Source organism: Oryctolagus cuniculus, chromosome 3, assembly GCF_964237555.1.
Source record: "Oryctolagus cuniculus chromosome 3, mOryCun1.1, whole genome shotgun sequence".
NCBI lineage: Eukaryota > Metazoa > Chordata > Mammalia > Lagomorpha > Leporidae > Oryctolagus > Oryctolagus cuniculus.
The window spans coordinates 101,720,649-101,737,400 of record NC_091434.1 but is presented as its reverse complement, the minus strand read 5'-3'; the positions used below and the strand labels follow the sequence as shown (position 1 = coordinate 101,737,400).

Below are 16,752 nucleotides of genomic sequence, written 5' to 3'. Positions count from 1 at the left end.
CCTATTCTATCAGTTGCCTCTTCACTTTGCTGAGGTTTCTTTGGCAGCACAGAAACTTCTCAATTTGATTTAATCATATTGTCAATTTTGGCTTTCATTACCTGTGCCTATAAAGTCTTTTCTAAGAACTTTTTGCCTATGCCAATGTTTTGCAGGGTTTCCCCAATGTTCTCTAGTAATTTGATGGAATTGGGTCATAGATTTAGGTCTTTCATCCATTTTGAGTAGATTTATGTGTAAGGTGTAAGAAAGGGGTCTGTTTCATACTTTTGCATGTGGAAATCCAGTTTTCCCAGCACCATTTGTTGAAGAGATTGTCTTTGTTCCAGAGATTTATTTTAGCTCCTTTGTCAAAGATGCATTGGTTGTAGAAGCTTGGGTTTATATTCGTCATTTCTGTTCTATTCCATTGGTCTATCCATCTATTTTTGTACCAGGCTGTTTTGATTATAAGCGCCCTGTAATATGTTTTGAAATCTGGTATTGTGATGCCTCCAGCTTTTTTTTTTTTTTTTTTTGTATAAAGTTGTTTTTGCTCTTCAGGTTGTCCTATGTTTCCATATGAATTTCAGTATCTTTTTTCCTATATGAGAAGAATGCCTTTGGTATTTTGATTGGTATCACATTGAATCTGTAAATTGCATTAGGAAGTATGGGCATTTTATGATGTTGATTCTTCCAATCCATAACATTGAAGATCTTTCCATTTTTTTGTGTCTTCTTCTATTTCTTTCTTTAATGCTTTTTAATTCTCTTTGTAGAGATCTTTGACATCCTTGGTTAAATTTATTACAATGATTTTGATTTCTTTTGTAGCTATTGTGAATGGGATTGATCTCAGAAGTACTTTCTCAGCCATGGCATTGCCTGTGTATACAAAAGCTGTTGATTTCTGTATGTTGATTATATCATGCCACTTAATCATACTCCTCTATAAGTTCCAATAGTCTCTTAGTGGAGTCTTTTGGATCCCCTATATACAGAATAATGTCATCTGCAAATAGGGATAATTTGACTTCCTCCTTTCTTCCTTGATTTCTTTTTCTTGCCTAATGGCTCTGGCTAAATCTATCAGGACTATACTAAATATGATGGTGAGAGTGAGCATCCTCATCTGGATCTAGTTCTCAATGGGAATGCTTCCAACTTTCCCCTATTCAATAGGACACTGGTTGTGGGTTTGTCATGGATTGCCTTGATTGTTTTTAGGAATGTTCCTTCTATTCCATTTACTTAAAGTATTCATCATGAAAGGGTATTGCATTTTATCAAATGTTTTATCTGCATCTATTGAGAGAATCATATGGTTTTGTTCTTCAGTTTGTTAATGTGATGTATCACATTGATTGATTGGTGAATGCTAACCATGCCTTCATTCAGGGATAAATCACACTTGGTCCAGGTGAATGATATTTCTGATGTGTTGTTGGATTCAATTGGCTAGTATTTTGTTTTGGATTTTTGCGTCTTCATCAGGGAAATTGTCAATCTGTAATTCTTGTTTTCTTGCTTGTTTTTGTTGTTAATGCTATTACTTATTTATCCATAATGAGAATATATTATTTATTCAATCCAAAGTTATTTCATTTGAGTTTCTTATGTCTGTATACTCTTTTAAAAATTCATGTTTGACAAGTTCAGAGTCGGTGAACTCAAGGGGCTTCCATAGCTTAGACAGCTCATAGCAAGAGTCTCGGGTGATTGCTGACGTCATAAATAAGAGTGCCAATTGTTAAATCAACAACAGGAGTCACTGGGTACATGCTCCCCACGTAGGATCTCTGTCCTTAATGTGTTTTACTATGAAACTTAAAAACAACACTACTAGTCGAACAATACTCTATACCTTGTGCAGTTGTGTGAGTACAGCCTATTGAAATCCTTACTTAGTATATACTAAGTTGATCTTCAGTATATGAAGGTAATTGAAAATGAAACTTGATGAAGGGCGGGATGGGAGAGGGAGTGGGAGAGGGGAGGGCCACGGGAGGGAGGGAGGTTGGGGAGGGAGCCACAATAATACAAAAGTTGCACTTTGTAAATTCACATTTATTAAATAAAAAAATAACTATATAACAAACAAAAAAAAGAAAAAAAAACTTAATACTTTACCCTTTTAGTATTTTTTATGTTCTACTTAAAACTATTGGTTGAACTCTGTAATTAATACACAATTACTCTTAGGTGTTTAATTAATGCTATAACTAGTACTCAAATAGTATTTCACACTTTGTGTTTCTGTGTGGGTGCAAACTGTTGAAATCTTTATTTAATATATGCTAAATTGATCTTCTGTATATAAAGATAATTGAAAACTAATCTTGATGTGAATGGAAGGGGAGAGGGAGTGGGAAAGGGGAGGGTTGTGGGTGGGAGGCAAGTTATGAGGGGGAAGCTATTATAATCCATAAGCTGTACTTTGGAAATTTATGTTCATTAAATAAAATAAAATAAAATATTCATGTTTGATTCTAAATAATGTTCTCAGATACTTGTTTTCCTTAGGAGAGCTATGGTGATTAGAGAGTAATAAGAAAGGATTTTCAGGGCCTGTGGCCTAGTAGATAAGGCAGCTGTAGGCAGTGCTGGCATAACATATGGGCATTGGTTTGAATCTTAGCCGCTCCACTTCACATCCAGCTCCCTCCTAATGTATATGAGAAAGCAGCAGAAGATGGCCCAAGTCCTTGGGCCACTGTACTCAACTGGGAGACCTGGATAAAGTTCCTGGCTCCTGGCTTCAGCCTGGCCCACCCCTGACCATTATGGCCATTTGGGGAGTAAACCAGTGGATGGAAGATCAGTCTCTCGATATATCTCTCCCTCTACCTTTCCTTTTCTGTAACTGTGACTTTCAAATAAATAAATAAGTAAATATATATATATATATACATATTTTAAATATTTATTTGAAAGGCAGAGTTTATAGAGAGTTAGAGGCAGAGAGAGAGAGAGAGAGAGAGAGAGAGAGAGAGGTCCTCTGTCCACTGGTTCACTCCCCAAAGAGCCACAAAGACTGGAGCTGCACCACTCTGAAGCCAGGAGTTTCTTCTGGGTCTCCCACACTGGTGAAGGGGCCAAGTACTTAGGCACTGTTCCACTTCTTTGCCAGGCCATAGCAGAGGACTGGATCAGAAGTTGAGCAGCCAGGACTCAAACTATTGTCTATATGGGATGCTGGCACTGCAGGCAGTGATTTTATCCACTACGTCACAGTGCTGGCCCCAAAATAAATATTTTAAAAAATAAAAGTGAACTTCCAAAATTATATTCATTGTGTTTGAGCTACCTCACATTGCAATGATGTGGGGGATTTGTGGGCCACTTCACTAACTGATGCACAGGGAATTATTATAGCTTATGAGTCCAATCTGAATCCACTGGATGTTATTGAAAATTAAAATATATTAAATCAGTGTCCCATATCCACGGGGAAAACTGTTTGATTACCATGGAAACAGAACTGATCTCAGATGAGAAAGATGCTTTTTTCTACAAACTTCCAAGCACCATCTGTCTTTATCATATAATCAGATTTACTGAATCATCACTTTCTAATCAATGGATTTGTATTAAAAAAAAAGGAAACTTCTAATGTTTCAGTTCCTGCCTCCATCAGACCTAAATGAATCTGGAGGTGAGATTAGTAAAGCCAACCCAGAAGACTAATTTTATAGCAGATGCTGCTCTAAGGATGATAAATATATCTCTGCTCCAGAATGGTTTATCTAAGAGTTGAATCTGAGACTCGCTCTCACAATGTGAGCATTTCTTCCCATCCCAAACCATCCTTCTTCTGCAGCTACATACAAGGAAGTAATCCCAGAATATACAGAAACTACAAAGGAGTTGGAGACTGGAGCAAAAGAACTATTCGTAAACGCCAGCTTTACTCCATTTTATTCAAAGCTTTCTCTCTAAGAAAAACGTATGTTATACCAAATTGCACTCTTTAATTTACAAAAAAGTACATTTTTAAAATACATTATTTTTTAAATGTAAATGGACATATCTAGTATGAATTTAGACAAAATTGATGGGGGATGACAGAAAAAATATTATGTAACATTATCAGAGTTGTATGGTGCAGGAAAATGCTGGTCAGAAATTGGCCAGTCTTGAATCTAATAATTCTAAGAATTGTTTGTGTCTAAAAATTTTTAGGATTATTGTGAACCAAAAGAATGTTAAGGGGTCAGCCCTGTGGCATAGTGGGTAAACCTGCTGCCTGCAGTGCAGGCATCCTATATGGGTGCCAGTTCAAGTCCCAGCTGCTCCACTTCCAATCCAGCTCTCTGCTATGGCCTGGGAAAGCAGTGGAAGATGGCCCAAGTCCTTAGGCACCAGCATGGAAGACCTGGAAGAAACTCCTGGCTCCTGGCTTGGGATTGGTGAAGCTCCGGCCATTGTAGCCATCTGGGCAGTGAAACAGCATATGGAAGACCTCTCTCTCTCTCTCTGCCTCTCCTTCTCTCTCTGGGTAACTCTGACTTTCAAGCAAATAAATAAATCTTAAAAAAAAAAAAAAAAGAATTTCAAGTCCAGGTACTTTTTATCTTGGTGTCTGGATCTCCCTCCGAAGCAAAAAAACGTACTTGGGTGTGGAGGGAGAATGGCTACCAAGCCCCTGACTGTACTTTCTCTCCCTCTCTCTCTCTCTCTCTCTCTCACTCTGTGTGTGTGTGTGTGTGTGTGTGTATAAGTTCCATGTGCATGCTGTTTTCTCTTCCAAGCATAATTTCCAAACTTCTTTCCCATTATTCACTTCACCCCAACAGCAACAATGTGTGCTTTGCCAATCATTCATTATTCTCTAGTGAAGCATCTCTGCCACAAAAGTATAGGGAATAACAATATTAGTTACTGGATTGCACCAAATTGCCTTCCAATGAAGAAAATCAGCTTCCACACTAGCAAGAATGTAAGACAATATTTTCTTACAGTTTTGCTGAGGCTTGGTTTTCATTAAACTATATATTTTTTCTTTTTTTAAAAGATCTATTTTTCATTTATTTGTAAGGCAAAGTTACAAAGAGAGGAGGAGAGTAAGAGAATACACTTCCATCCTCTGGTTCACTCCCTCAAATGGCCACAGTGGCCAGGGCTGGGCCAGGCCAAAGTGAGGAACCCAGAGCTTCTTCCAGGTCTCCCATATGGTGCAGGAGCAAAGGGACTTGGGCCATCTCTGCTGCTTTCCCAGGCATATTAGCAGGGAGCTGGATGGGAAATGGAATAGCCAGGTGTCCAACCAGCACCCACATGGGATGCAGGTATCGCAAGCAGAGTAAATATTAACCAACTGGCTTGAATTGTTAGTTAGGAAGTTTCCTTATGCTTTTCTTTAGGCTTAATTTGGACATTGCTTCCAAATTTAGGAAGTCTTTCTGGATAGCCATAAAGTTCATTGCTCTTCCTATGTGTCTCCATGTGAACATTGTGAATACTTCATTATAATGCCCTGTTCACATATATTTCTTTTAGTCTTTGTCCTGGCTCCTTACAAAAAGATATTATGTGTTTTTCCTTATTCTATTACCAGTGCCTTGATAAATATTTATCAAACTAATAGATTTATGGGGAAGAAATTACAGCTGGATAAAATAGGAAATTGGCTGCCTGTGAGAAAGGATTTTCTTAGATATAAAACAGTCACAATGTTAATGACTACAGCACACTAAATTCAATTACAAAATAATCCCCTCTTGCAAAGTCATTTTATCTAGGAGACATGTCCATGTATGGACCTATGTCTAGAAATAGAAATGATCCAGCAACAAAAGTGGTCTATATGAATTTGCCATTTTTTCTCATTGTGGTAAGATGTGATCTATTTATTTATTTTGATAAAATTAAATTTAAATATACTGTAACTTGACCACATGTCACAGATTTCAAAAATAAAAGCCAAATGTATTTTTCTCTGTTATTTTTATTCTAGTTCTTTCTAAAAAATGATTTATTTATTTAATGGAATGGCAGAGTGAGAGAGAGAGGAGAGGTACAGAGAAAAATCTTCCATACATTGTTTCAATCCCCAAACAGCCTCAATAGCCAGGATTTGGACAGGCCAAAGCCAGGAGCCAAACTCCATCCAGGTCTCTCACAAGGGTGACAGCGTCCCAAGTACTTGTGCCATTACGTGCTGCTTTCCTAGGTACATTAGCAGCAAGCTGGATCAGAAGTGAGGCAGCCAGCACTCAGACCCCTGCTCTGATGTCTCATGCAGCACCACAAGTGGTGGCTTTACTCCCTGCACCGCAGTGCTGGCCCTCGTTCAAGTTCTTCAGGTGTCTTAAATAAACATTAGAAGATCTAGTAGCAGATTTCATCTGACGCCACTGGAAATGACAAGCAAGCCATGTTCTATGTTCTGGTGGACTACATAATTTGGGTGTCTTATAAATTTTATTAATTAGGATTGATAGTTCATTTGCTTGTATAATAAACATTTTCCATTTTGCTACTGTAAATACATAGCCAATCACAAATGCTTTTTAAAAATCTCGTAAAAACAATAGATTTAAAAATCGAGTAGAAATCTACAAGACATTGCATTCTAAATTGAATCTGCAGCACCTTCTACTTTAAGGTGAAAGCAGATTAATCTGTTTAGGATATAATGAAACATAATCTCTGTATTGAACTTTAACCTGAAAAGAATAATAATAGCAATAGCTTAGAAATTATAGCCATATTATAAGAGCAATCTGAGCAAAGTAAAATTGGCCATACCTAAAATTGTAGTTAATCTGCAGGATGATACAGTTTGTTATAAAGAGCAATGTCTTTGGAGACAGTACTTGTGGATTGGATTTCCCATAAAATCATACCAAATTGAGGAAATCTCCTATGCTTCATCTATAAAATGGATGGTCTTGAAGATAGAAACCAAAACAATTATCTAGAGGTCCCTTTATTTTAGAAAGTGTTTTTGTTTTTTGTATAACAACCTTGTGAGCCATAATAATCTTTTAAAAAATCAGTTACTCTAAAATGTCAGAAGAGTTTTTAAGTCAAGGTCCAAGAGAGCAAAGGATCCGTGTCTCCTCAGTAAATATGTCACTGTGGAAAAAGCTGATAAGATATCAGGTAGGATATGGAATTGCGATTGTTTTATTCTCATCATTGCTGCTTTATACATAGTGAAAAGCTCTGTGGAAAAAAACTTCCAGTTGATGCATATTCTTACAGAGTTGAAAGAAATGCATGACTAAATTGGGGGGTGAAGAAGTAGAAGTCTTTCTAAAAGAAAGCCAGACACAAAACCAAGAGTAGGGCACCAATCTTGATCTCTAGGGTTTGTTTGTTTGATTGACTGATTGATTAGGTTTTTCCTATTTGCTGCTGTTTTTTTCTCATGTATATTGAAATAACTTTTATCTTTTAAGACTTATTTTGGTAAAGAGAGAAAGCACCAAAGGAGGTGGTTGATATGTTTTGATGTGGTTGCATGTGTAAAATGGTTTTTAAAGAATCAGTTTTTATTAATCATATCAATATGAGTCATCAAATATAGTGCCTCTTTCTTCACTAGCTGCTGCTAGTATCATTTTTCAATTTATCTGACTAACAATGACCTTTCTGCTTCTATATCATAACCTGCACCATAAGCTATATGTTTCCATTTGAAGGGAATTTGACTAGGGATACAAAGATTTATTGAAACGGAATAGATTATATGGAGATATTAATAGGTTTAGTGGTCTTGGTACTTCATAGAGGAAAGAAACTCTGCCTCACATAACTAATGTGCCATGAACAAAAAAAATGATCACAGAGTTATCCCACAGTAGACTACATCAACTGTAAATTTTTGTAGATAAAAAATAAAGAATTTTCCTTGTGACTTGGCCTATAACACAGCACACTAACACACCTCATCACCTCTACTGCCAAGTAACATTTAGCAAGAACAAGTCTTATACAAGTAGTGTATTGACAGTCAGCCCATATGGATAGATGAAGTGCCAAATTACACTGGAAAGCAGAATCATGCCCAAGAATTAAGTAAAAGATAATTTGTATTGCAGCTCCAGTGGCATCAACTCTGGATTCATTTATTACTGTACTAATCTGATTATCAGAACAGGAAAAGTCCAGCTTAGATCAAACTGTTGGCCCACATTTTTATGGAGAATAACTTTGGAGGAGACTTATGTATACAGTCAAAGGAATCTTTACCTGCACAAGTTTGGTTGGATTCATCTTCATTGCTCCCGCAATCATTAGCTCCATCACAAAGCCATCTCTTGGGGATGCAGCGATTATTTTGGCATTGAAACTGGTCATCAGGACAGCTATGATTGACTGGGAAGTGTGAGGAAACGAATTTAATTACCTAAAATTGTATAAAGTGTGAGTATTTTGAATTATAGTTTAAAATATAGAAATCAGTAGAGTAAATATCATGGCTTCCATCATTGTCTCAGATTTTATACCAAACAGTAATATTCTCAGCTGTTAAATTATAGCAGTTTTGTAAATGAAACCAAGTAAATAAATACCAAGTAAAGGAAATATATTCATTTTTTCATGTCTTTGTCAAGCCAGGTAACAGTTGGGATATTTTCCCAACCCAAATCTTAACTGGTAACTTGATTTTAAAAATTTTTAACAAATATATTTAACATTAAACTCAAATTTCCGTGTCAAATATACTAAGCATATCTCAGAAATATTTTCCATATATATTAAATGACTTGTTTGTTTAAACTACATATTCTCTGAAAGATTTTAAGAAATATTAAATAAGTCTAATTTTATTTTGCTTTCCTCAGTGTTCCTTAGGACTAGAAAGAAACATAAATCCTGAGGACTGCAAGTTGATACTAAATATACAAACCTATATAATTTTATATAATATGCAAACCTATATAATTGTATATAATATATAAACCTATATAATTTTAAATGAGGTTTCTCCCCATTACAAACAAATAAACATGCAAGCACAAAAATTATTGAGAATGAGACCAATCTTCATGCAGGTAGAACTACAGCAGGCTACCTTGATGTCAACTTCCTATAATTATTTTTTCTGTCTTCTAGTGGTTACATTCCAGACTGAACTGGCATGTTCTTCATATTTGTTTCACAACTTCTACATTCTTTTAAAAGTAATTTTTTATGCCCAATAGTTAAACTTCTATATGATAAAAATAAATTTTTTGTTAGTTTTACTCAGAATTTGCAAAAATTATTATTAGATCATGTTGTTGCTTGGCAAATATGTGCATATTCAGTCAGTTGCTACAAAATCCTTTTGCCTTAAAGTAGTTCTGATAATGAAATAGTTTTATCATATTTTGGGAAGTTTTCATTCACAAACATTAAAATATAGGGGGAAAAGACTTAGAGTTCCCGGCATTTGAACATGCTTAACATTTTCCACTCATTTCAGGGGCTTGAGCAAAAATAGCTACTCATGAGGAATAAAAGTCACCCTGTATGTTAGAAGGTCAAATTTCCAGGTACTAAGATTATGCATATTCACTTCACTAAAGCTTAGTGAGGAACTTTGAAATTCTTATCAATGAAGAAAATGAGAAATCAAAAATAGTCTTGTGTTTTGGAGATGAGATGTTAAAGGATAGAAAGCAGAATGATAAAACTCAAGGTTACATATTATGAGAATTCAAAATCTAAAATGATTCCATGAAATTACTTACATAATTTTGGAATCTACATCATGAGACTCCAAATAGATAATCTGTCTAGAATCACTGTAATGCTTAGAGAAGACACCAGACTGCTGGACGTTGTCTAAGATAGCTATTCACTGCTTTGCTTATTTAAGCATTCACTTATCTATCTGCCAGGTGTAGTGTTAGACTACACGGATAGGGTAACAAAATATGTCTCCTTAATAAAGATATTAATATATTAGGTGTACCCTACAATAAGAATATAATTGTAATATGGCTCAGCAACAACTGGAGAAATGAATGTAGAGAAGATGATGCTGTACTTCAAATGTGACATATTGAGCAGATACTTTGCTCATTAAAAAAGTCTCCCTAAGAAGATTTTGGAAAATTATATAGAATTTTATAGAGTGGGAACAGTGAGTGTAGTGCCAGAATAGACATCAGGAAAGATACTTTTGGAGATCAGCATGCAGTTCAACTTAGTAAGAATAAAAAGGGTAAGTGGACATGCCTGACACACTCACAGTTAAAAATGTAAATATCAGAAAACACAAAATAAATTATGTTAGCCAATAGATTTTACAATTAATATTCTTGGTTACTCAGTTATTTAAATCAGTACAATTCGGGAAGAAATGTAAAAAATTAATATGAGAGCTTAATCTAGCCATTGGAAATTGAAAAGAGGTAAAGATGAAAAATGAATTATTTAGGAAATACAAGAGAGCATTTATTGATAGAATCAAGTCTGAAGTATAAGTGAAAGATTGGACTCTCGGTAAAGTCCAGGACTTGGATTATGTGATGGAAAGTAATGACAATAAGCAAGACAAAAATACTGACTAGAAATACTAACACTACCACTAATAATACAAATGCAAGGTCCCCTATGAGCATAAAGGAGATGCATTTGCTAATTAAATTGATAGAAAAGAACGGTCACACATATGGAAGCAGGGACTTAAATAGCTGATATTGCAATGAAATATTTGTGCTCTGCTGAGGCTTGAATTCCTGTGACTGTAGAGAATGCTGATATGTAGGGAACATTCATTAAAACCATGAATAAACATCATGGATCAGAAGCACTGAGGCAATTAAACAACTCACTAAGTAACACAAGAGTACTTCAAGATTCATGGATAAAATAGAACTAAAAGATAAATATATTTTCAGACAAATTTTTTTTAAATTAAAATGTAGCTTTTTCATAGCATGTATTTTCATGGCTTTGTGGAATACCATCATATATCATTTGTGTAAAAAAGAGAAGTACCCTTAACCCTTAGATGAAATGTCTATCTTACTCCAAAATATCTGACTGATTTTGTCCAGTTAGGATTTAAGTGTTATTTGTGGGTTCCCATTTGATAGATTGATATTAATGAAGCTAAAAATAGAAAATATGTAATGTTGAAGTTAAGGTTCACACTAAAAAATTAAGAAAAATATATTGGTTTATTTAGCTGATAATATACTTTGAATTATATATTAATGTAGGATTCAAAAATAATTTTAATATTCATATTCTTTATCCAATAGCACAAATGACTAAATGATATTGATGCCCAGAACAAATTTGTCTATTCTTTAAAATATCTTTAAAATTTTATTATATATTTATTTTATATTCTTGACTCTAAAAATAAACTGAAGACTGTCAATTAAATATTTCTGTTACATTTTCTTGATAACAGTCTTTCATTGAAAGAAAATAAAGCATTTTTAAAACAATTTACCTAGGTCAAATCAAAAGATCAAAGATACATTTGTGCAACACATGCCTCTCCCCTCATAAAAAAATTTTATATCTTTCATTCACTAGTGACTCTAGTCAAACATATTCTCAAAATATTACTTAATGTGCTTTCTATTTTTTCCCTATATGTGTGAGACATTTCTTTACTCCTGTAGGAAAGATAGATCTATTCCTATCTCAGCCAATGATAAATAGCTAAATCTAAGTGGAAGGTGGGGATAGAGGGAGTATGCCTTAGACCTTGTGGTTAAGCCACTGGTTAAGGATACCTGAGGTGCACACAGAGTGCCTGGGATCAATTCCTGGCTCCAATTCCTGATAACAAAGACCCTAGGAGGCAGCAGTGATGGCTCAAGCACTTGAATGTCTATCATCCGCATGAGAGACATGGATTGAGTCCCTGGCTCCTGCCTTTGACTCCAGTTCAGCACTAGCTGTCACAGGCATTTGGGGAGTGAACCAGTTGATGGGAGATTTGTATGTCTGTCTTTCAATTAGAAGTAAAAGTCCCATTCAAAGGGAAAAAAAAACAAATCTAACTTTTTACTTCTATCTGAGTGCCGTATAGGTGGTTCCCATGATTCCCTGATCCCATGCAACTGGTTAATAACACGTGTTCTAAAACAATGTCTGTTTCCTTGGATCTTCTTCAAGGCTCTTTGTTCAAAGAGTAGTGGAGTAAGAAGTAGTGGTACTCTGTGCAAAAACAAAACTAAACTAAACTGAACTAAACCCCTCTGTCTTAAGAAGAGTTTAAATTGATTTTCCTTATCTTTACATTCCAGAATCCAAAGGTCCCTTGCGGCAACCTCTGACACTGGTTTGGTGGGTTCCACGCCATAGAATAAGAAAGGAGAAGATTTGTAGAGCGATTAAAACGACAATTTGAAATACAAGGAAGGATGAAAAAAATAGTGCTTTGATGCTAGAAATAGGAGACAGCTATAGTCTAAACTTCTTGCCATAGGATGACTGAGAAACAAAACTACAACAGAAAACTGAGTTCAGTTTACATCAAAGATACATTCTGATTTTCAAAAACTGCTTTGATAATTCACACACTCAGGAAAAGAGAACCTAGGGGTACTTGAAGGAGACACGTACAGCAATTTACTGCATCCTCGTCACTCCCATCCAGGCAGTCATCGTCTCCATCACATTTCCATCGGGCTTGGATGCAGTGTCTGTTTTTACAGCGGAATTCTCCAGCTTTACATACGTGAGGTAATAGTTCTCCCGGGTTAACTAGAGTTAAAAAAAAAAAGACTATATGAGCAATGCTAGCTATATTCTGTCCATTGATACGATTAACGGTGGGTGTTTTATTTGTGTGTTTTATATTTCACATCCACTTGAAATCATGCAGAAGTTATCTTTGTCTTTTCTTCTCGTAGCCTACTGTCCTCTTCCAGCTCTATCCAAGCTGTCACAAATGATTGGGGTTTTCTTTTTTGTTTTAACTTAATATATTATTTATTACCTTCAAGATAACAGATTTTATATTTACATTATAATCAAATGTTTAATACTCCAGTAAACAGAGCTCAACAAACACACATGAAAGATCACAGTTCAGCAGGAATCTATGCAAGAGCTATAAACAATAATCAAATGGAAAGTTATTCAACTTCATTCATGTAAATTTATAAAGTTAAAAATCATTGAAACAATAGTTGTATATAATTCCTATCAATTTAACAGATTTAAAACGAAGTTTGTCAAAAATACTGTATTTGCAGCAAAATGGATATATACAGGCATTTCTTCTTTCTACTTTTTGACTTTCTTTAAAACTTAGCTCTCATATATAAGGTAGAACATACAGTGTTTGTCTTTCTGTGTCTTTGAAATCATATATATGGATATACAATCTCAAATTTTCCGATTTGAATGCATAGAGAATAGAGAATTTATCAGCAGTTACCAGAGGTCAGGGATGAAAGAATTCAGGAGTTGTTAGTCAAAGGGCACAGAGTTGCAGATAGAGTGGAGCTATATAGGATGAATATGCAAAAAGTGGAAGGTACAACATAAGAATTATGGCTATAATACCATATTATATACTAGAGTTTGCAAAGAGTAAATTTTACATGCTCTTGCAACAAAAAAGGCACCTATGAGGGATTATGGATAATTTAATTTGCTTGAATATAGTAACTATTTTACTATGTATATTAAAGAATCCTGTTGTATACCTTAAATAAAACACTATTCTAAGATTAAACTTACTTTATCACCCAAAATACATGATATTTATATGAAACATAAAATAGTTTTCATAATATAAAATAAAGCTAATTCATAAATAAATTTCATGGTTACATTAAAAATATTTTCTCATGTCATTTTATACTGAATATAAAAAGTTATAGTTAACAATCATCTTTAGAAATCAGAAAGGTTTAAGTTTTTCTGATAATAATTATTCTGCTAAGAATTTCAGACTTATTTTAGTAAAATAGCACCAAAATAACAATAACAATAAGTCAATGCCACATTACATTAATGTGGGTTTGTAGTTTGCTTTTTCAAAGGCTTTTATTCATAATTTCACTTGACCATTATGACAACCTATGAGGTAGGTATGACATAGTATTTTACTACCTCTGTCGTATAAGTACATTGAGATTTAGCCAAAATGAAACCAACACAATATCACACTGTTTTTGAGGCTATATTTACTTTAATTTCTGCTTGTGGGAGAAAAACTAAGGCCCAGTTAAAGATTCAAGGCAGTACCACATTAATCAAAACTAACTCCTTATATCTGGACTCTTCGCAGTGTTTCTTTCCCCCATGCATACCACCTTATCTAATCAAATATAAGGAATCTAATTGTGATTTTTTTTTTTTATTTATTTATTTTGACAGGCAGAGTTAGACAGTGAGAGAGAGAGAGAGAGAGAGAGACAGAGAGAAAGTTCTTCCTTCTGTTTGTTCAGCCCCCAAATGGCCGCTACTGCCAGTGCACTGCGCCGATCAAAAGCCAGGAGCCAGGTGCTTCCTCCTGGTCTGCCATGAGGGTGCAGGGCCCAACCACTTGGGCCATCCTCCACTGCCTTCCCGGGCCATAGCAGAAAGCTGGACAGGAAAAGCAACCGGGACAAAACTGGTGCCCCAACCGGGACTAGAACCCAGGGTGCCAATGCCGCAGGCAGAGGATTAGCCTAGTGAGCCGCGGCACCGGCCTAATTGTGATTTTTTTTTTTTTTTTACAAATTTAAAGTATTCTTATTCTGTTCTCTTGGAGTATGTTAGATAGCTATAGAAAGAGAATATGTGGCAAGTCTTAAAACATAAATGATTCGTGTTTCATGAATAGTAAAAGGCCTTACATTATCTCAGTCTGGCTTATTAAAGTAGAAAGAAATCCCTTAAAGGCTTCCATGTTCCGATGTTTTTAAGTTTTATTTTGCATAACTGGTTTGGGTTGATGAACTGTGATTACATATTCATCCACTCCAATAGTAACTGATCTCAAGGAAACACATGTGGTACCTCCTGAGCTCCCTGCATGGCTCCCTAAATCTTTGTTACTCCCTTGAAGCAAAGAATGGAAAAAGGAATGTGCCTCTGGAGACACGTCTTCAGGAAGTCACACAGACAGGAGCTTGTGCATCTGGGAATGAAAAGCTACTACAAAAAAACTCAGACTATTATTTATAGCCAAAAAGAATCACTACAGTGAAGGAAACAATTAAGCTGAACCTGGATGCATGAATAGACAGTAATATTTTCTCTGTGGTTCATGCTAATGTTTCTCAGTAACAAATACTGAAGTGGTGATTTCTCTATGCTGCCGTATCTGTAAGAGCTCTCGATTACAGTAATCATCTACTATGTTTATCAAATCATGCTGTACATCTTAAATACAATAAAAATAATAATAATCCCAAAAAGGAAAAGAGAAAATATAAAAACTAAAAGGGGAGGTTACTTAATCTACTGTTTGAGTCTGAAATGCCTTTTTTATAGCAGCACTTGGAAATAAGATTGTAATTAAAACAAAACAGAAATTCACACCCAGGTATGTCTGGCAATCTCTCAGAACAAACTTTTCTCTCAAAATCTCTGGAATTAATCCCTGATAACATGGAGATGTTTCTTATTTTGAGTTTCAAGTCTACTGAATTAGAGTAAAATCTTAGAGGATGGTACTGGCTTTCTTTTTTTTAAAACCATATATGTTAAAAAGAAGGGAAAGTCCAACATGGGAAGCAGTCCACACAGCAGACTCCTAGAATGACATTCACTGTAAACAACACTCTGACCTCAGAATCAACCCTTAAGGCTTCCTGGTCTGGCTGAAAGGCCTGTGAGAGCATTTCAGGCATGGAAGCCTAAGACCATGTGGCAAAAAATATCCTACACGAAGGATCTCTGTGAGACCTCAATGGGCCGTTAAAGAAGGATGTACTTTTCTCTGAAGGGAGGAGAGAACTTTCACTTTGCTTATGGCCGTGTCCAAATACTGATGGAGTCTGTGGTCACAAAAGGCTTCCACAGCATTGGCAAGTACACTGGCTTCCACAGCTCATTGGCAAGTACAAAAGGCTTCCCACAGCTCATGGCAAGTGCCTCAGGTGATCACTGACGTCATAAATAAGAGTGTTAACTTTTAAAGGAACAGCAGAAGTCACTGTGCACTTACTCCCCATGTAGGTTCTCTGTTGTTAATAAGTTGTAGTATGAGAAATAACTGAAAAACTTGTTCTCAAACTGTACTTTATATGTTGTGTGTATGTGAGGGTGCAAACTGTTGAAATCTGTACTTAGCATAGAGTTGGTCCTCTGTATATAAAATCAAACTAAAATGAACCATAATGAAGAAGGGGACAGGAGAGGGAGTAGGAGGGATGGGAGTTGGGGTGGGAGGGCAGATATGGGGGAAAGAACCACTGTTTTCCGAAAGTTGTACCTATGAAAAATGTATTCATTAAATAAAATCTTCAAAAAAAATCATGTATGTCCATTTTACAATTGGGAACCTAATGAATGCATACTTGATTAATTTCTACTTTGTAATTATTAAGCCAAATAGTCAAGAATCACTCAGACCTAAGGAAAAGAAATATTTCAGTCTTACAGGGACCTGATCTGAGAGGTAATCAGCTTTCTCATTCACTCGTGTTCTAAGAATCTCTGTAGTATCTCTTTACTCGATTCCAAAGAAATCGTAATTTTGTTTTTCATATTTTGAGAATTGTAAAAATCCAGGAAATCTCTTGTTCTCATCTGATAACCATTCTACCAATTTGGAAAGATTGGTCTTTTCACAATCATTTTTCAAATATCACAACTGTTTTCAAAGAATGATCAAAGATATCCATAGACAAAACTGAAATT

General features: G+C 35.3%; 1 protein-coding gene across 9 annotated transcripts in view; it reads right to left on the bottom strand.

The window, feature by feature from the left end:
* LRP1B (LDL receptor related protein 1B) overlaps positions 1 to 16,752 on the bottom strand; it is a 2,140,503-nt gene that overhangs the window by 907,069 nt on the left and 1,216,682 nt on the right. For all 9 annotated transcript variants that reach the window (XR_007920674.2, XM_051849575.2, XM_051849574.2 and 6 more), the window contains 2 exons: positions 12,511 to 12,651; positions 8,182 to 8,307 (listed from right to left, as the gene is read on the bottom strand). Coding sequence is in view for 8 of the 9 variants with exons in the window: in XM_051849575.2 (XP_051705535.2) it covers positions 8,182 to 8,307; positions 12,511 to 12,651 (267 nt within the window). In the remaining variant the exon portion in view is untranslated. The remainder of the gene's footprint in view (positions 1 to 8,181; positions 8,308 to 12,510; positions 12,652 to 16,752) is intronic.